Source organism: Papio anubis, chromosome 17 (genome assembly GCF_008728515.1).
Source record: "Papio anubis isolate 15944 chromosome 17, Panubis1.0, whole genome shotgun sequence".
NCBI lineage: Eukaryota > Metazoa > Chordata > Mammalia > Primates > Cercopithecidae > Papio > Papio anubis.
The window spans coordinates 51,302,167-51,323,796 of record NC_044992.1 but is presented as its reverse complement, the minus strand read 5'-3'; the positions used below and the strand labels follow the sequence as shown (position 1 = coordinate 51,323,796).

The 21,630-nt window shown below is 38.5% G+C and overlaps 1 protein-coding gene across 10 annotated transcripts in view; it reads left to right on the top strand.

Moving 5' to 3' along the window:
* GPATCH8 (G-patch domain containing 8) overlaps positions 1-21,630 on the top strand; it is a 106,085-nt gene that overhangs the window by 21,766 nt on the left and 62,689 nt on the right. For 4 of the 10 annotated variants that reach the window (XM_003913169.4, XM_009190801.3, XM_021929280.2 and 1 more), the window contains 2 exons: positions 4,475-4,549; positions 14,776-14,848. In XM_003913169.4, the coding sequence (XP_003913218.2) occupies positions 4,475-4,549; positions 14,776-14,848 (148 nt within the window). Of the gene's footprint in view, positions 1-4,474; positions 4,550-5,925; positions 5,961-12,204; positions 12,223-14,775; positions 14,849-21,630 lie in introns of all 10 variants that reach the window. The other 6 variants (XM_009190803.4, XM_009190807.4, XM_009190805.3 and 3 more) reach the window with 3 other exon arrangements.

The window sequence follows — 21,630 nt, the reverse complement described above, 5'->3', positions numbered from 1 at the left end:
AGGTATGAACATAAAGCTAAAGGAGCACAGAGAAGGAGTGTCAGACAAGACTTCAAAGTTACAAGAATCTATAAATATGTTAAAATTCATAGAACTAGGCTGGGCATGGTGGTTTACACCTGTAATTCCAGCACTTTGGGAGACCAAGGCAGGCCGATCACTCGAGGTCAGGAGTTTGAGACCTGACTGGTCAACGTGGAGAAACTCCATCTCTACTAAAAATACAAAAATTAGCTAGGTGTGGTGGTACACGCCTGAGATCCCAGGTCCTCAGGAAGCCGAGGCAGGAGAATTGCTTGAACCTACGAGGCAGAGGTTGTAGTAAGCCAACATGTCGCCACTGCACTCCAGCCTGGGCGAGAGTCAGACTCTTGTCTCAAAATAAATAACCCCATGTTCTCACTCGTAAGTGGGAGTTGAACAATGAGAACACACGGACACAGAGAGGGGAACATTACACACTGGGGCCTGTCAGGGGGTGGGGGGCAAGGGGAGGGAGAGCATTAGGACAAATACCTAATGCATATGGGACTTAAAACCTAGACGAGGCCGGGCGCAGTGGGTCACGCCTGTAATACTAGCACTTTGGGAGGCCAAGACGGGTGGATCATGAGGTCAGTTCAAGACCAGCCTGGCCAACAGGGTGAAACCCCATCTCTACTAAAAATACAAAAAAATTAGCCGGGTGTGGTGGCGGGTGCCTATAATCCCAGCTACTCAGGAGGTTGAGGCAGGAGAATCGCTTGAACCGGGAAGCGGAGGTTGCAGTGAGCCAAGATCGCACCACTGCACTTCGGCCTGGGCGACAGAGCCAGACTCCATCTCAAAAAAAAAAAAAAAATCTAGATGACGGGTTCATAGGTGCAGCAAACCACCATGGCACATGTATACCTAAGCAACAAACCTGCATGTTCTGCACATGTATCCCAGAACTTAAAGTAAAATTTAAAACTAACAAACTAAAGGTTTAATTACTTTAAAAAGGTAGTACACAGTTATTGTTAGGATGAAGCTTTTTGTTTTTTTGTTTTGTTTTGTTTTTTGTTTTTGAGACACACTCTTGATTTGTTACCCAGTCCTAAATGCAGTGGCTCAGTCAGCTCATAGCCGTCTTGAACCCCTGGGCTGAAGTGATCCTCCTGCCTTAGCCTCCAGAGTAGCTAGGACTGTAGGACTAGGACTATAGGTACACACCACCACACCCACTAATTTTTTTGTAGAGACAAGGTCTTGCTTGCTATGTTGCCCAAGTTGATGTCCAACTTCCTGGCCTCCAGCAGTGCTCCCAGTTCAGCCTCCCAAAGTGCTGGAATTACAGACATGAGCCACTGCGCCTGGTTTATTCTTGTATCATTAAATTGTATAGACCTGTAGAGTAAAAGAATCGATATTCGGCTGTACATTGGTGTTCTATAATATAATGAGGTTTGAGTTAATCTCAGTATTTGGATATTTATGATTTAGTAATTTAGAAGTACTTTGCAATTAATACCTTTAAAGTAACTTAAAATGTTAAGTGTTAGTAGAAATTAAAATGCCAAGTAGCAGGTGTTTGGAGGTTAATTGAGGACAGACTTTCAGGCTGGGCCAGGTGGCTCAAACCTGTAATCTCAGCACTTTGGGAGGCTGAGGCGGGCGGATCACTTGAGGTCAGGAGTTCGAGATCAGCCTGGCCAACATGGTGAGACCGCCCCCGTCTCTACTAAAAATGCAAAAATTAGCCAGATCTGGTGGTGTGTGCCTGTAATTCCAGCTACTCCAGAGGCTGAGGTGGGAGAATCCCTTGAATCTGGGAGGCGGAGTTTGCAGTAAACCACGATGGCACCACTACGCTCTAGCCTGGGTGACAGACCAAGACTCCATCTCAAACAAAACAAAACAAAAGGCAGACTTTCAGGATTAATAGCTGTTTTTAATTTTTAAAAATCATTTGTTGATTATTGCTTTTTTTCATTCCTGAAATACCCACTCTTAAGTCCTTTTTTTTTTTTGTCTTTGGAAAGCATACTCCTGTCCCTTGCTATTCCATTTTTCTCCTTTTTTTCTTGGATAGACTTTGCCATACAATTTTTGTTTTTATTATTTTTATTGTGGTAAAATGCATGTAACATAAAATTTATTACTTTAACTATTTGGAAGTATATAGTCCAAGCCAAGTGTAGTGATGTGGCGCCTGTAGTTTCAGCTGGTCAAGAAGCCGAGGCTTGGGCTCCTTGAGCCCAGGAGTTTGAAGGCAGCCTGGGCAACATAGTGAGACCCCCTTCTCTTAAAAAAAAAGTATACAGTTCAGTGGCATTAAGTACTTTAACAATGTTGTACTACTATCACCACCACCATCTTGTTCTAGAACTTGTTCAGCACTGCCACACAATTTTAGCACCTAATTGTTCCCTAGTATTTGGCTGTCATGTTAAGTATCAGGTGTAAGAGATAGACAAAACTCAGTTCTTGTCTTCAAGGACTTCACAGTCTAGTGAGAGAAACGTAATACTTACTGTACAATTTGACAAATTACATGTTAGAGCTCCGCATCATTAAATTTTATTATTGAATTAGAATTTAAATTTTACCTTGAAAAGGCAAAGTAACTTTTTGTTAGGTTAACATTCAAGTTATATCATTCCGCGCACTGAATTCATTTAGGCTAGACCAAAAGACTGAAGTCTTTAGTGTTTTGATTTAGGTAATTGTGGGACTCTCATATCCTAATGCCTTACACTTTAAGACTAGAAGGGAACCAGAAAATTGATATTTTGATTTAAAACCAAATAATGGGCTATTCCTTCCTGATGAAGCGAGGAGACTTGTGAAAACTGTGATTAGAGGGAACTTCTTAGTTGTCTGCAGTTATCATTTGTTGAAACTGTTTTTACTTATTTTAGTTGCAGTGACAACTTGCTTGATTATGATCAAATACATCATTATACAGGCATGTTTATCTCCTTTGCAGATCATCTTAAGGAATAGTTGCTTTGGAAACTGTCAAGAACTTATTTTTAATTTCTTGAAAAGCTGGGAGGCATCAATTGATTTAAAGTTTAATGTCTTAGCAGATTTAGTTTAAAATGATGTTACCAGATTGAGCAGTATTTATTAAAATATAGATTTTATTTTCATTACTATGACTTGTTTTCTTCATTATTAAAGGTTTAATGCAATATTGCTTATAAAAAAGTGAAACAGGCTGGGTGCAGTGGCTCACTCCTGTAATCCCAGCACTTTGGGAGGCTGAGGTGGGTAGATCGCCTGAGCTCAGGAGTTTGAGACTACCCCGGGCAACATGGTGAAAACCCATCTCTACTAAAACAGAAAATATTAGCCAGGCATAGTGGCGTGCATCTGTAGTGCCAGCTACTTGGGAGGCTGAGGCACAAGAATCACTTGAGCCCTGGAGTCGGAGGTTGCAGTGAGCTGAGATTGTGACATTGCATTCCAGCTTGGGCTACAGAGTGAGACTCTGTCTCAAAAAAAAAAAAAAAAAAAAAAAAGGTAAAACAGCATGGCTCTTTGTAAGACTCTGTAGTCTTCCTAATGTAGTCAGTCTAAAAGAGTTGGTGTCCCAAATGGTTGGTAGTTTTTTAGTTTGCAATTTCAACACTTGTTAGGAGAATAAAAGTTCAGATTACTAGGCCTAGATTCCTAATAAGTTGTGTTGTGTTTTGTTTGAAATAGGGTCTCGTTCTGTCACCCAGACTTGGAGTGCAGTGGCTTGATCACAGCTCACTGCAGCCTCGACCTCCTGGGCTGAAGTGATCCTCCCACCTCAGCCCCCTGAGTAGCTGGGACTACAGGTTCACACCACAATGTGTGGCTAATTAAAAAAATTTTTTTTGTAGAAACAGGGTCTCACTGTATTGCCCAGGGTGGTCTTGAACTCTTGTCCTCAAGTGATCTTCCCACCTCAGTCTCCCAAAGTGCTGGAATTACAGACGTGAGCCACTGTGCCCAGCCCTAATACATTTTTATAAAGTTTTTTTTTTTCTTTCTTTCTTTCTTTTTTGAGATGGAGTCTTGCTCTGTTGCCCAGGCTGGAGTGTGGTGGCCCAATCTCAGCTCACTGCAGTCTCCACCTCCTGGGTTCAAGTGGTTCTCCTGCTTCAGCCTCCCGAGTAGCTGGGACTACAGGCGCATGCCACCACAACCAGCTAATTTTTTGTAATTTTAGTGGAAATGGGGTTTCACTATTTCGGCCAGGCTGGTCTTGAACTCCTGACCTCAGGTGATCCACCTGCCTCAGCCTCCTGAAGTGCTGGGTTTACAGGCGTGAACCACCACGCCTGGCCCATTTTTATAAATTTTTAAAAAGTTGGAATTTGTGGTGTGGTTTTGATTGTCTACTGAAAAAGAACAATTGCAGTGTTCTTTTAGGTTAAAAATAAAAAGAAAAGTTAAAAATAACCCTTAGTTTGGTTAAACTGTTAATAAATTTGACACGTACTGCTTTTGAAAAATAACTGTAATCATCTTTTTTCAGGGTAATCACTTTGATCAATATGAGGAAGGACACTTGGAAATTGAACAAGCATCACTTGACAAGCCTATAGAATCGGTAAGATTATCAGTGCTTAATTTCGGGTCTTAGCCAGTTAGTTAGGTAGTGTTTGTGTGACACTTGATGTGAGTGAAGTTAAACTTATTAATGACCAATAGTACAGTTTAGAGTTGTTTTCTTGCATGCCATACAGTAATCAATTAGAATTTGGGATGTAATCTAATATTTAATATGTTGGGAAATCAGTCCAAAAAAATCTAGAAACACATTAGAATTTTGATGGAAAAATATCTTTCTGGCCCATACTGATAACTTTGTTGAAGGCAGCAAGTTAAAGTTTAGCATTTTGTGAATTGAATAAAGGAGTAAAATGTATTTTGATCCTTTATAGCTTCACCTCTCCTGGGCAATATAATTATGTATGAAATGTTCCTACATAAGTAGACTATGTATGGACATTTTTAAAAAATATTATATTAGAAACATTCGAGGAGTAATATGTTTTATTTACCAGACTCTTGTGAAACATGGCAAGTTTGGTCTGTGTAGCTTAAGAATTGTCTGGTTTTTGTCAAAAGCTGATTGTTTCTATCTTTTCACACTACTTAGTTTTGGACACTGATGATACCGAGCAATAGAACAAGGAGATTTATTTACCTGGCTCTTAGTTTTAAAAAAACTTCTTAATTTTTGAACATTATTTTCATTTTGAAAAATGCTTTTTTTTTTTTTTTTGAGACAGAGTCTCGCTCTGTCGCCCAGGCTGGAGTGCAGTGGCCGGATCTCAGCTCACTGCAAGCTCTGCCTCCCGGGTTCACACCATTCTCCTGCCTCAGCCTCCCGAGTAGCTGGGACTACAGGGGCCCGCCACCTCGCCCAGTTAGTTTTTTGTATTTTTTAGTAGAGACGAGGTTTCACCGTGTTAGCCAGGATGGTCTCAATCTCCTGACCTCGTGATCCGCCCGTCTCGGCCTCCCAAAGTGCTGGGATTACAGGCTTGAGCCACTGTACCCGGCCAAACCTATTATTTTTAAATAACACAGTCTATTGTTAAAATGTCTAAACTTGTCATTATTGTCATCATTTACTATTTGTGCTTAAGTGTACATGTTTAATAATGATTTCAGTGAGTTATTGGTAAAACTTGAGTGGGGAAAAAAAGTCAAAAAGGGAATCTTAATCTTTATAACCATCCATGGCAAGCCCACCCCTTCCCCTTAAGAAACACTAGCTTCTTCCTCAGGAAAATAAGAAGGCAATTTAGAGAATACGGATATTTTAACTTTAATTTTTATTTTCAAAACTGTAACATAGTAAAGGATCAACATATATTTATGTTCCTAATTAGGTTGGTGTTGTGTGTGTTTGTATGTGTGTTTAGATGTTTACAGAAATTTACACAACTTGGGGTGTTCGACATTTTTCTTCCACAGCAGTTGGCCCATATTAGCTAAGCAGCCATGATCTGGTTTGTATTGCACGGTCTGCCTTTTTTAATTTCTTCTCTAGGGTTTCTTTCTCCCCACCTCCCTTTCTTATTTCTGTCTTTCTGGTCCAGTGAACACTGCATATAGTACCTTCTGTCTTAATGTGCTGGCATGATGCTAGACTTAGGCATGGCAGTAATTGATGACGCATGTGATAATGCTGCAGAGGGAGAATTCTCATCTGATATTTCACTGAAAGCCTAGTCTTGTGTTTTGACATAAGGATAAAATGCCAAGCCCACTTTGCTAAGTTAAAAGTCACCGGGGTTTGTGCCTTGTTCTGTATTATTTTGGGGATTATGACAAGGCAGAATTTTGTAATGAAATCTGTAGGCTAGACAGTATCTTGTATTTGCAAACTAATTTAATTTTTCCATTTCAATTTAAAAAACTGGAGGGTCTGGCCGGGTGCAGTGGCTCACACCTGTAATCCCAGCACTTTGGGAGGCCGAGGCGGGTGGATCACAAGGTCAGGAGTTCGAGACCAGCCTGGCCAAGATGGTGAAACCCTGTATCTACTAAAAATACAAAAATTAGCCAGGTGCGGTGGTAGGCGCCTGTAGTCCCAGCTACTTGGGAGGCTGAGGCAGGAGAATGGCTTGAACCTGGGAGGCGGAGGTTGCAGTGAGCCGAGATCGTGCCACTGCACTCTAGCCTGGGTGACAGAGCGAGACTCGGTCTCAAAAACAAACAAAAAACAGGAGGGTCTAAGTTTAAGACCAAGCTGTCAGAATCAACTCCCCAGTACCATATTCTACAAGGTGCATGGTTGGTTAATATTCTTACACAAGCTATAATTCTGTGGATACTCAACAGCAGCAGGAAATTTAATTAGATGAAATTTGCAACCTAGTATTCATTATTACAATACTCAACAAATAGTTTTTTAAACCACTAAATTAAATGATATTTAACATTTTTTAAGCCTAGAGGGATACACTGAAATATTTTTGGAAATTTCATTCCTATGACACATGAGGCTAAAGCTGTTTTACCTTTCATAATGTCCAGGACTTTTTCTGCCACATATAGGGAAAACACTATCAGAAGGCAGTCTAATTGAGTAATCATTGTTGAATAATCTCATTCAGTAGGAGTAGAATTGATATATGCCTTATTTATTAAATAGTGCTACCTTCTCCACTTAAAATAGCAAATAGTATATAATGCTCAGGCTAGATATTTAATTTTTTTAAATAAATAAATGCATGTTCAGAAATGTATGTTAGTAATGACACTTTCAATGAAAATTTACTTCTGAAAGATAAATATATGCATTATTTGTGATGTGATAGTTTAGGTTGTAGGAGAGAACTTCATGGCCTACATTGTATTAGATAGACATAGGACATAGGATCTGGGAGAATAAATAAAGATGTAAGAAAAAATAAGAAAAAAAAGGTGTGACACACAAGATAAGAGGGATCTTATTTCTGTTGCCTGATCAGTTGGAAGTAAAATTTTAAGTGTTCTTTTTTTTTTTAACATTTTTTTTGACATTTTTTTTGGTCACAGAAAATTTTAAGTTTTAAGAGAAACTCCTACAGTGATTGGCATCAAAGTAGGTAGTGTTCCCTCCCTCCCACCAAACAAAAGAAGTCACTTATCACCTAAGGAATGCCCACCAAATAATAAGTAGATATTTAATTATATGGCTGGCTGGCTATATTAAGCTGTTTTGTTTTTAGGGGGAAATGGTGTTGCTTCTAACACAGAAAGAGTGCTGAATTAAAATCTTTCTCTGCAGCAATATCTATTGAGAGGTGCTGACTGTTTTGCTACAGCATGCAACTCAAAAGTGGCTGGAAATATGCAGCTTTGGGAGTCTACAGATCATTGCAGGAGCTAAAGGTCTAGTCATTTTTTTTTAACTAAAGGTAATCTGCAGCAGCTGGTAACCGTGGAAGTCTCTGCACAGGTTTGTGCCAAGAATATGCCTGTGTGAAGGGTTATTGTGAGTATAGGATTAAGGTCTTTTTATTTTGTAGTAGACTAGATTTGATGCAAACCAGCAAGATGGGAAATGAGACATGAAGATGCAATAATGTATTATGCTTTTAGTGAATTTCTGAAACCCAGATTTGTTAGTGAGATATTGGTATTTCAATTTTAATAGGTAAATGTTGAAAATACGTCAAAATCCAGCATTTGTAAAGCATTTAATAATAATTTTAGAAAAGTTTTATTTTCCTTATTTACTTCAACCAACCAGATATCTTTCAGTGAAATTTTTCCTCAAGAATAAAACATCTTTTTAAGAAAATTATGGAAGAATTACTGAACAACTTGATTATCTCTATTAAAAACAAATTGGAAAGTGTTAACATTTTATCTCTATTACGAAAAACTTTGAATTTGAATTTTAAAACTTGTTATTGCTTTATGAGATATTTAGGTCTCAAATGTTATAATTATAACCTCCACTTACTTAAAGACAAAATTTTTACAAAACAAAGCTTGATCTAAAGCCATAGCTCCGTCTAGGATTCAATCACAGCAGAATTAGTTGGTGTTATTTAGGATATATGGTCCTTTATGACCTTTATCATAGTTAGAAGATGAGGAATCGGGCCGGACGCAGGGGCTCACCCCTGTAATCCCAGCACTTTGGGATGCTGAGGCGGGCAGATCATGAGGTCAGGAGTTCGAGAACAGGCTGACCAACATGGTGAAACCCTGTCTCTACTAAAAATAAAAAAAGAGCCAGGCGTGGTGGCACACACCTGTAATCCCAACTACTCAGGAGGCTGAGGCAGGAGAATCGCTTGAACCTGGAAGGCAGAGGTTGCAGTGAGCCAAGATCACGCCACTGTACTCTAGCCTGGGTGACAGAGCGAGACTCCGTCCCAAAAAAAAAAAAAAAAGCACCAGGCATGGTGGCTCACGCCTATAATCCCAGCACTTTGGGACGCCGAGGCGGGTGGATCACAAGCTCAGGAGATCGAGACCATTCTGGCTAACACGGTGAAACCCCATCTCTACTAAAAATACAAAACTTAGCCAGGTGTGGTGGCACATGCCTGTAGTCCCAGCTACTTGGGAGACTGAGGCAGGAGAATCTCTTTAACCCGAGATTGTGCCACCGCACTCCAGCCTGGGTGAGACTCGATCTCAAAAAAAAAAAAAAAAAAAAAAAAGATGAGGGTTCAGATGGGAGAATGACTTTAAGCTATATAGAAGGCAAAATGCCTGCATCATAGACTTAAAACATGTTGGTATTGTTGTGGTTGGAAATACAACTACCCATCAGCCATTAGTCGGCCCTTGCTCTACCTGACAGGTTTAAAAATTAGTGTAAGCTTCAAACTCCAGTTGCTGATGTTTAGTTTGTGCATCTTAAGGATTTGGAAGTATATGTATAATTGGGTTTTGTCATGTTGCATATCTGTCTAGATCTGTGGACTCCACTAGTTCCAAACTGTAACTCTATAAGACTGCTGATTTGACATTTAGCAGTGACCATATATGGACTGCACTAGAAATAATGTGCTTCTTGGAGCTGAATGGTGTAGCATTACTATGTGGCTTTTCTCTTTAGTCTTCATTGTGTCATCTGTAGTGAGCGCTAGAGTTTTTGTTTTGGGAATTTTTACAACTTGTTTGCATGGGTTCACCTAGTAGCCTTGGTTCTTGCTTATAGTCTTTAATACACAATCAGCAGAGCTTACAATCCACTCAAGAGACTTACTGTTTTGTCACTGTTGAAAATGGGCTAAATGATGTAAATTGAATGTGGCTGCAACTAAAACAAAATTCAGTATAGAATTAGTATTCATCCAGTCATGGGCATACCTGCAGCATGGTTTTCTCTTGAGACGTAATAGGCTGTTTCCTACTGTAAAAACTTACAGCCAGCTTCATACAATTAAGTAAATTTTTTCCTGTGTTTTGGCAGGCTCCCATCATACATGTGTATTGGTGGTGCTGTTGCCAAAATGATCATTGTTACTGTGGTGGCATACAGCTTCATGGAGCAGAAAGTTTCTACTTGGTATTTAATTAATAAAAATGTTGAGGAATGGTTGAAACAGTTAATAAGTATTTTTAAATTGCTGGTATTGTGTTTTCAGCATATTGGTAGTTTATAATACAGATTCCTCATTTTCAAAGATCTTCCCACTTAAAAATTACATCCCTTTTCTCACATGTTTATTAAAGAAGAACAAATGATAAAAATGTAGCATTTTAATGATATATTTATGTGTAGAAATAGGGGGAGAAAAAAAGGCCAACTAAGGTAATCTAGGTGAAAAAGTTTGAGTTTTAGCATAGCTCCATGGTTTAACCAGAATTAGAAGAACTTCATTTCCAACCAAAGAACAGGCCACACAGCCACCATTTTGGGGTCTTGAGCAGAGAGAGAAAACAAATAGGTGGTTTGTGAGAACTCTGAATTATGTAGAAAACCAGCTTTTCTGCGTAATAAATAAGCTTTGCCTTATTTATTAAAGTTAGGATTTCTTTGGAATTCTTCCATGTACATTTAAATTGTATCAAGTTGACTTTAGAAGAAAAAAAAGTAAAAGCAGCCTGCCTCTATCATGCATCTTTGTTAGTTGTTAACCAGAGTTTTTAAAACGAAAAAATTTTCTGTAATTTATTTTTGGTTCTATGAGATTATAATTAAACCCCAAATTATATATTTAAAAAACAAAAACTGAAAGATTTTTAGTCATTATTATAGTAACTGAAATTAAGTAAAGAGTTACTTTTTTAAAAATTATTTTTAAAAATAATTACTACTTTGGAAATAAATTGGCCGGGCATGGTGGCTCACACCTGTAATCTCAGCACTTTGGGAGACCGAGGTGGGAGAACCACTTGAGAGCCTTGCAGGTCAAGGATGCGGTGAGCTGTGACTGTGCTACTGCACCCTAGCCTGGGTGACAGAGTGAGATCCCGTCTCAAAAAAAAAAAAAAAGGAACAAAGAAATTTAGTGTTCATTGCCCTTGTTCTGTCTAGATTACCTGTTTGAGCTGTAAGCTACTTGTGCCAACTTGGTGTTATAAATAGCGTCCGTGGGCCAGTCGTGGTGGCTTATGCTTGTAATCCCAACACTTTGGGAGGCCAAGGCAGGCGGATCACTTGAGGTCAGGAGTTTGAGACCAGCCTGGCCAACGTGGTGAAACCCTGTCTCTACTAAAAATACAAAAAAAAAAAATTGACCGGGTATGGTGGCATGCTTCTATAGTCCCTGCTACTCAGGAGGTGGAGATTGTAGTGAACTGAGATTACACCACTGCACTCCAGCCTGCTACAGAGTGAGACTACGTCTAAAAAAAAAAAAAAAATCCTGAAATAATTGGCAAAAATTACAGTTGTAAACAGAAAGAATAGATTGCTTGTTTCCCACAGACTGGTTATTGAGTTTCTTGTTCTTTCACAGAGAAAGTTTTGATCATTTCAGAGATAGACAAGTCTGGTTTGTTTTACTTTGTTATAAATTATTTTGGTGTGCCTCCTTGTGTTAGCCATCATCCTTAAGCCTATTGGATTTTTGATGAATGTTTATAAAACCTTACCTTAAGCCTATTGGATTTTTGATGAGTGTTTATAAAACCTTTTTTTTTCTTTTCTTGGTAGGAAGGGAGACCATACTGAATACTAGCCCTTCCTGCAGAGTCACAGAGCTACCTTTTTTCCTCCAAGAGCAGGTAGTTTGAAATGATAGGAAAGGTCCAGTTTTTCTGTGTTGGTCATTCATTTACCCTAGGAGGTTGGTGAAGGGAGGAGATTCTGGGAGATGTGTCCATTGTGTCTGTTGTCTTTGTTATGACTGGAAGGACTTAGAGTGGCATGTTAAATATTTTATTATAGTCCCTGAGAAAGTAGATTTAATTAAAGAACAGTTTTAAACTAAAGTTTTAGAAGAGAAATGCCACTACCATTTTCTATCAATGATTTTTTTTTCTGAGAAGGTGACAGCCATCCTCTTGAGTGGTTTTGTAAAAGTGGTGCTAATGTGTATAACCTTAATTTTTTCTTTTTTTTCTCCCTCTCCCTTTAACATTTGCTTTTCCTTTCACTGTTGTCAGTCACAACACGCTGCTCTTGAATCTCTCAGCTGGTCTTGACTCGTGAATTTACTTATGCTTTCACTCTTTAATAAATACATTACTTGCAAGCAGTGAATTGAAAACAAGACAAAAAAAAAAAAAAAAAAACGACCATTAGTGATTGGACAGTTTCTTACTTTGTGTTACATTTAACTGTTCTTTTGACAGCCCAGTTTTTAAAGCCAGGTTCGTATGGAAATGCTTTCACTCCACTTGCACTGCTTTTGGAAATAGCATACTGCTTCATCTGTCTGTTTATTTTAGTGCATTCATAATATAACACAATCAGCATAATGTCTCATCTCCACTTAGCCAAAGATTGAGTTTTCTTTAAAAACAACAACAACAACAAAATGGGGGGGGAGCAACAATTTTTGTCAGCATTGTTTAATGCCTAAATCTTGGTGTCGAATATAGTTATGAGTCTTTTAAGAGATTAAACAATTATTTAATAAACCATATATTCTTAGAGTCATTCTGCTATCCTTGTCCTTTCTAGAATTATTCAGTTGTAGGAATTACGATATGAAATAAGGATTTTCTACACAGGTAAGTTTGCTTTCATAGTAGTAAAATAAGGGCCTGTTTACCTTTTTGTTTTCTGTTAACATTACTTATATTGAGACTTTTAATCTTTTCTTTTTTAGGGGGTAATAAAGTTATAAATAGTTAGACACTGAGCACTGGGTAAGGGAATGCTTTTCCTGGCAGTTCAGTTTGGAGCGGGGAAGGGAAGAAGCCGCAGCAGCAGTAGTGTTATATTAAGATTTTGTGATGTGTAGTAATGTGGAAGTCAGTGCTTGGGATCAGTAGTGTTTCTAATTCTTTCAGATGATATGGAGCAAAAATAACTTGCAGCAAACTTTTGTGCACCATAATGATTTTATATGTATATTTGAAACAATATGTTTTGTTTTAGAAACAAATTTTTCATTATAATTTGCCTCCAGGTTTTGCTTTTAAAAAAATATCTTGGATTCATGCCTGTAATCCCAGTACTTTGAGAGGCTGAGGAGGGAGGATTGCTTGAGCCCAGGAGTTCTAGATCATCCTGGGCAACATAGCGAAATCTCATCTCTACAAAAAATTAAAAAATTATCCAGGCATAGTGATGTACACACATAGTTCCAGCTACTCATGAGGCTGAGGTGGGAGGACTGCCTGAGCCCAGGAGGTCAAGGCTGCAGTTAGCTGTAATTGCACCACTGCACACCAGCCTGGGCCGCAGAGCAAGATGCTGTATTAAAAAAAAAAAAAGTATCCTGATTTTTCCCCATCAATGAAATAATTAGCTGCTTAGCCCAGTTTTCCAGGTTGCATGCTGTCATAAACTTATAGAAGGAAATTGTCCTTAAACAGAGCATATGGGAGGCTTAATCTTCTAACTTCTAGTTAAAGAAGGTAACAGTAAAAAAATGTTTTTCTTTCCTCTTGAGTTCAAAGAGCACTTTATCATTGAATATGGAGATGTCAGACAAACAGTTTAATGTGCAATATTTGGTTTTAATGCAGAAATTTGTAGTTTAGTCAGCTTTATAAATTGATTTCAGGAAATAATGAGATTTTCGAATGATTTACCTTTGTTTTCTGCTAACATTACTTTTATTGCGACTTTTAATCTTTTGTGGATTTATACTATAAATTACATTTTAATACATATAGAATACTTTGTGTTTAGAATTTTTCAGTGTTGTCCATTGGATGAATAGCATCATTTTTTCTGATATACAGTTAGTGCTTATTTTTAGCCTTGTCTTGGTACTTCACAATAACTGTAAAAAGCAAAGAATTGGACAAAGGGCTGCAGATGTTTCCAATACCTTGACCTCTTAAACGAAAGCTGACATTTAATTGTTGTTTCTAGCATTTTTTTCATGCAGTGTACATTGAAATACCTTTTCGAATGTGCTCCTGGGAAGATGAGACATTATGTATGTTGGTTTCTCCCCCCTACATGCACTAATGGTTCTTTACTGTTAACTTATTGCTAGGCCTGTTTCATTCTAACATCTTAGCATTTTTGTTAGACTACATGTTGAAATGCATCACTCAGTCTGTGCTTGAGCTCATTTTATTTTTCTGTTTAATCAACTTAATTTCTTGTTTTACTAACCTCACTGTTTTTTCAGTTTAATATTGGCTGCATGCTAGTTAAATATTTATATTATATATATTATTATTATTATTTTTTTAAACCAATCAAGTCTAGCCTGGATTTTGCTCTGATTGTTTTTTCATTTCTAGTGGTGGGGCAGTCTTACACTTACAACTTACTTTGTATCATGAAAGCCTGACACATAAACAAAACAACTAAACACAATGTAGATTTTCTTTAAAAAAAAAAAAAAAATCTTAAAGTGGTGCTGTTTAGGTGGTGGATATGACTGTATAAGTACCTTGATTTTATGCTTTTTAATGTTATTTTAAAACTTCATAAATGTATTCTTCCCCTTTTCCCTTTCCCCTTTTTCTCCATTTTAAAATGTTATATACAAAAGTTGCCCAGCACACCATCAGAAAGGACCCTTACCCCGTATGTTCTTCCCATATAAAATACTAGCCAGCTTTTCTTTTTACATTAATGTCCCTCTTATTGGGCACATTTACCCTATTATTAGCACCTTTTTGCATGCATATATGTAGAAGTATCTCTTGCTCATCATCTGTTTAAATGTCTCTAGGAAGGGAAGAATATATTATTGGAATATTTTTGGTTTGTCTCTCTGTTCTGTCTGTCAGGATAATATTGGACACCGCTTACTCCAGAAACATGGGTGGAAGCTGGGCCAGGGATTGGGAAAATCTCTTCAGGGTAAGTGTTTACATTTATCAAAGAAAAAGAAAGAAAACCATTTCTGATGCAGATCTTGTACCTGAATATATTTGTTGTGTTTTTAAAAAAGTGCTTGGGTTTCTCCCCCCTGCCTTTTTCAACCCTTAGAATAGTCTATTTGTCCTATAACTGTATTTTAAGTCACTGTTAAGCCTGTATATTTGCCAGTAATTTGCAAAAGTAAGCTGCTGTGTCATCGAAACTTTCAAGTCAAACATACTGTGTGTGGCTCAGCCTTTTTTAAATTTTTTTTTTTTTTTTTTTTTTTTTGGTGGAGGTGATGGGTGGGTGGAGTAAAAGGAATGCAAAATATCAGAGTATGCTTTCTTTGTGCTATTTAGTAATGTATTGTGGGTTCAGTATTATAAAGAGAATCATTCAGTAGCAGAATTTAATTTTTATCGTTTTAAATTCTCCCTGAAGCTTGTGATTGCCCTGGCTCTTTTGCTCTGCAATAAGAAATTTATGTAGTGGTAGAAAAGAAAAATTAACCTCCAAGAAACATAAAATGAAAGCAGAGGTTTTTGAGGGCTCTCTGAGCAGAGAGGTTATTTCTCAGGCTCCTATCAAAGTCTGAAAAATGTATGGCTTAAAGTTTCCGTTGCGTTTGTTACTCTGTTTATACCAGTCATTTGGATTAAAAACAAAATACTAATATTTCAGCTTCTGAGTTCTCCCTAGTTGAAAACCAACCAACTGCATTCACTTTTTAGCTCTCTCAGATTCAAGAGCTACTGTTTGTTCTTTGCAGATGTGATGTGAATGCTACCTCAGAAATTACGGGAATTGGCTGGGCGTGGTGGCTCATGCCTGTAATCCCAGCACTTTGGGAGGCTGAGGCGGGTGGATCACGAGGTCAGGAGTTCAAGACCAGCCTGGCCAACATGGTGAAACCCTGTCTCTACTAAAAATACAAAAATTAGCCCGGTGTGGTGGCACATGCCTGTAGTCTCAGCTCAGGAGGCTGAGGCAGAGAATTGCTTGAACCTGGAAGGCAGAGGTTGCAGTGAGCCAAGATCACACCACTGCACTCCAGCCTGGGCGACAGAGTGAGACTCTGTCTCAGAAAAAGAAAAAAAAAAAAGAAATTATGGGAATCATTGTGGCTCTACATCTGATCATGTGGGAGCTTATTGCATAATAGGCATCTTTGGGGAGAAGTGTGCTACGATTGACTAGTTCTTTGATTTTGGAAATGAATTTTCACAATTTGAATACCAGAGTCTGATCAATTCAAGTGTGTTGAGAGGAACACAAGGACAGGTGTAGTGGCTCATGTCTGTAATCCCAGCAGTTTGGGAGGTTGAGGCAGGAGGGTTGTTTGAGGCCAGGTGTTCAAGACCAGCCTGGGTGAGATAGCGAGACCCTGTCTTGATTTTTTTAAAAGAAAAAATTAATTAATTAAAAAGGGAAACCAAGAGGACAGGGCTTGAAATAGGATGTTTCAGTTATTTATTTATTTATTTTTTTGAGACAGAGTCTCGCTCTGTCGCCCAGGCTAGAGTACAGTGGTGTGATCTCGGCTCATTGCTACCTCCCAGGTTCACGCCATCCTCCTGCCTCAGCCCCCCGAGTAGCTGGGACTACAGGCTCCTGCCACCATGCCTGGCTAATTTTTTGTAGTTTTATAGAGACGGGGTTTCACCGTGTTAGTCAGGATGGTCTTGATCTCCTGACCTCGTGATCCACCCGCCTTGGCCTCCCAAAGTGCTGGGATTACAGGCTTGAGCCACCGTGCCCAGCCAGGATGTTTCAGTTATTAAAACCTTTAATTTTAAAATTCTACTTCTACAAATTCTGTTCATCGGTGACACATGGGAGATGCTCAATAAATATGTTTTAATGAAATATTACTAAGCATTAACCTATTCTTTTGGGGAAGTAGATTTAATTACCTTTAAACTTGTTTTCCTTCTAGTGGCACAAGAACACTTTGCAAACAATACAAAGAATACTCTGATTAAGAGCAATTCATATGGGATAGACCACATATTTTATAAGAGCCTAGAAGAGAGAAGATAATCAGGACTGAGATAGAGATGACTTTTTGATAGAATTTGTCCCAGTGGTTTGCATAGTTTTAAGTGTTGGGTTGACTTGAATGGAGGTGATTGCTTTAGAAGAAGATCAGAAGACTAGATTTGCTTTTCTCTCCAATATGAAATACCTCTTCTATTCGAGGACACCCAGGAACATTGTTGATTGTTATTCTCTTTGTTCAGGCACACAAGGTGGGGCTGTTTCATAGTGGCTAGCAAATCTGTTTGAATCCCAGAATTTTTCATGTTAAGCATCAGAGACTTTAATGTACAACTAGAACCTGCAGAGAGAAAGGAGGGGGAAGAGATAGATGAGTGTTTAAGAAAGGATAGGTAAATGGCTACTCACCTACTTTGGGTGATCCAAAGTTATTTTCAATTTTTGTTTTTAAGGAGATTTTAGGCAGGGTGCTGCGGCTTATGCCTGTAATCTTAGCACTTTGGGAGGCTGAGGCAGGAAGATTGCCTGAGCCCAGGAGTTTGAGACCAGCCTAGGCAACATAGACCCCATCTCTATCTCCACCTATACCACACCCCTCAAAAATTAGTTGGGCTTGGTAGTCCACGCCTGTGGTGTCAGTTACTCAGGAGTTTTGAGGTAGGAGGATTACCTGAGCCCGGAAGGTTGAGGCTGCAGTGACCCTTGATTGCACCACTACACTCCAGCCTGGGTGACGGAGTGAGACTGTCTCACAAAAAAAAAAAAAAAAAAGAACAGTTTAGAATTTTGGTTCCCTTTGAACTTTGAGCTTCTTGAAAAGAGGAATTAGGTTTTATCCATATTTTACCTCCATCTCCATGGTAACAGGTATATATAGGAAGTACTCAATAACTCATAAATCTATTCATTTAAAAATTCAAAGGAAATTTAGGCCGGGCGCGGGTGGCTCACGCCTGTAATCCCAGCACTTTGGGAGGCCGAGGCGGGTGGATCACAAGGTCAGGAAATCGAGACCATCCCAGCGAACACGGTGAAACCCCGTTTCTACTAAAAATACAAAAAATTAGCCGGGCGTGGTGGCGGGCGCCTGTAGTCCCAGCTACTTGGGAGGCTGAGGCAGGAGAATGGTATGAACCTGGGAGGCGGAGGTTGCAGTGAGCCGAGATCGCGCCACTGCACTCCAGCCTGGGCGACAGAGCCAGACTTTGTCTTTAAAAAAAAAAAAAAAAAAATTCAAGGGAAATTTAAAGCTCATGTGAAGGGCTTTTTTCTTTTTAATTGTTAAAAAACAGATAACATAGCCGGGTGCAGTGGCTAGCACCTGAAATCCCAGCACTTTGGGAAGCTGAGGCAGAAGGATTACCTAAGGCCGGGAGTTGAGACCAGCCTGGGCAATATAGCAAGACCCCCATCTCCACAAAAATATATATTTTTTAATTTCCTGGGCTTGGTGGCACACACCTATAGTCCCAGCTATTAAGGAGGCTGAGGCAGGAGGGTTACTTGAGCCCAGGAGTTGAAGGATGCAGTGAGCTATGTTTGGGCCATTGCACTCCAGCCTAGGTGACAGAGCAAGACCCTCTGTTTAAAAAAAATAAATAAAACTCACCCTTTCCAAAACACATAACATAAAATTTAGCACCTTAATCATTTTTAAGTGTACAGTTGTGTATGTTAAGTATATCCACATTGCTGGTGCGAAGTCCATCTGTTTTAAATGATTAGTATCTTTATTCTCCAAAAAGAATGGAGCCTTATTCTATTTCCAACATTAAGAATTGAGTTTGTTTCATAACTGGCTGTTTTTTTCCTAGTGTCAGATTCAACAGTGTACATGCTGGCATTGTGCTGGTTTCTCTCACATATCTCTTTCTGTAGTACCCACATAATTTAATCTAGAATATATCCGCATTTATTGTGTATTGAGGCAATTTATGACAGATTTCTTTGACCATACTAAACCGTTGATATAAATAACCACTCAAGAAAGCCCTGTCACTCTAGCGCAAACAATAATGCCTCCTTGGTATTTTATAGACTAGGAATCGCATGTAATTTCTCGGGTTATGCTTTTGTAAGTTTTTCACATTGACTAGTTCATTGTCAACTTTCCTTTTTATTTGAGTTTAGGACTCTTAACATATGTCACATACAACCATCCACTAAAATTTTAAACCTGGTCCTTTTGGGCTTTTTTGTCAAAGGTTTAAAAATTATTTTGACCCATTCAAGGCTTTTGCCAACAAAAGTTGCAGTTCTTGGGGCTCCAGTGCTGATGCCTTGTCACTGAATAGATTGGAGAATAGGGCATGCAGACTCTGGAATGAAGTTGTCTGTGGCTGTACTTTGTAAACTGAGTTTATTTTTGTACTCATATTTTCTTATTCACGTTTCATTCTCCCTTAGTATTTGTTAAAATATTTCAGAAATTTTTTAAAAAGTTATTATATATGGCAGATACTTGTTAGTATTTAAAAATAAAAGACTTGAAGAAAAGATAATGTTGACAAGATAACTGAAGGAAACAACACAAAAAAAGCACTACTGATGAGAAATATTATGAACAATTATTTGTTATAGAAACAGAGGATGTGTTTAATTCAGAATAAAGCAAGAGTGAATGACAGTTGTATTTTGTAGCATTTAGACTGGATTCAGTTCTGGAAGTTGTTTTATAACCTTTTGTCAGCTTTGAAATGGAATGTAGTTCAAAATTTTTATTTTTCTGTGAAATACATTTAGTCAGTAGGTGTAGCCTAGAAATGGTGCCTGAACTTTCTTTGTTACATTGTGTAAGTGCTATTTGATGATTTGGCTGATTCTTTGGTGACAGACAAAAGTTTAGCTCCTAAGAAAAATGAATGGGGTCTGATATTATTTCCTATCTCACCCTGTCTGGAAGTTTCGATGAGTACATTGAGACAACCAACGCATATTTACTGACCTAACACTACATTCTAGTTATAGCAGCAGTAAATACCATAAGACATGGAGAGAGTAGATAAGACATGGTTCCTGACTTTCAGGTTTATTTCCCAGTCCCTAAAGTCTTGTTTTTTGTTTGTTCGGGTTTTTTTTTTTGTTTTTTTTTTTTTTTTGAGACGGAATCCTGCTCTGTCCCTCAGTCTGGAGTGCAATGGCGTGATCTCGGCTCACTGCAAGCTCTGCCTCCTGGGTTCACGCCATTCTCCTGCCTCAGCCTCCTGAGTAGCTGAGACTACAGGCGCCTGCCACCACGCCCGGCTAGCTAATTTTTTGTATTTTTAGTAGAGACGGGGTTTCACCATGTTAGCCAGGATGGTCTCAATCTCCTGACCTTGTGATCCGCCCATCTCGGCCTCCCAAAATGCTGGGATTACAGGCATGAGCCACTGCGCCCAGCAAGCCTTGCTTTTTTTTTAACTGCTGTAGACTTTTGAAGTTTCCTTGAAGCCAAGGACGATGTTTTCAACTTTTGTGTATTCCTTTCATATTTAAATTAAGTATGTGATCAGTCTGAATATTTAATTAAAAAATTATTTCAACCTCCTTGTGAGTAGGGAGTCTCACTAATTTTTGTGTAAAAGTACTTGGTGCAGGGTGTAATGGCAGTTTGTTAATATTTGGAAATACAAGATCTGGGTTTGAGTTTGTCACTGCCATTTCCTATGAGTAAAGGGACAAGGTACCATTTCTGAATTATTTTCCTCAGCAATAAATATAAGTTAAAACCTCTGCCTGTCTTCTTAAAGAGTAGTTATGAAAACAAAGTAAGTGAACTCACATTATACAGACTATAAAAATGTCATATATGCTTATTATTAACACCTATTGTATAGTACATAGTTATTTTAACTGAATTAGAGATAAGCATCCTTAGAGCTTCCAAGGTTAACAACAGTAATAGTTAATATGCTTTCTATATGCTTTATAAGATACTTTATATGTGGACTTCAGGATCTGTGCTTTTGATGTTAGATGTGTTTTAGAGCCCCTAAATCCCTAATTTTGGTGTCTGGTTCACTAATTCTGAGCTCACTAGTCATCTCTACTGCTGAGTCTAACTTCTGAAAAATCTAACATCTAGAAACAGCCTCAGTGACTCAGTCGTGGCATTGGGACAACTGAATAACAACCCAGAATTTTAAAAGTTGGATGTCCATTTGTCGTTCCTTACTCCACGTAAATTTCAGGTGAATGAGAGGTTTAAATGTAAAAAATGAAATGATAAAGTTACTAGGATGAACAATGGTAGAATTATTATCTTAAAATAATATTTGAATTAGAAAACCTTTTCTAAGCATAACCCAAAACTTAGAAGCCATTAAGAAAAGGAAAAGGCCAGGCACAGTGACTTAAACACCTGTAATCCCAGGACTTTGGGAAGCGAAGGTGGGAAGATCACTTGAGGCCAAGGGTTCAAGACCAGCTTGGGCAACAACAAGACCCCGTTTCTACAAAAAATTTAAAAAATAGATTAGCTGGACATGGTGGCATGCATCTCTATTTCTAGCTATTCGAAAGGCTGAGGTGGGAGGATCCCTTGACTCCAGGAGTTCGAAGTTGCAGTGAGCTGTGATCATGCCACTGAACTCCAGCCTGGGCAGCAGAGCAAGCCTGTCTCAAAAAAGGAAAGGATAAGTTTGGCTATATTTCATCATAAACAAAGTCAACAAACAGACTGGGGAAAATATCTGTAATATCTCATGATAGGCAAAGAACAACTTTCTGTCAGGTATTTATCAGTTTGAGAAAGACCAAAGTTAGCCTGGTAAGATTATGGGAAAATAGCCATGAGCTCA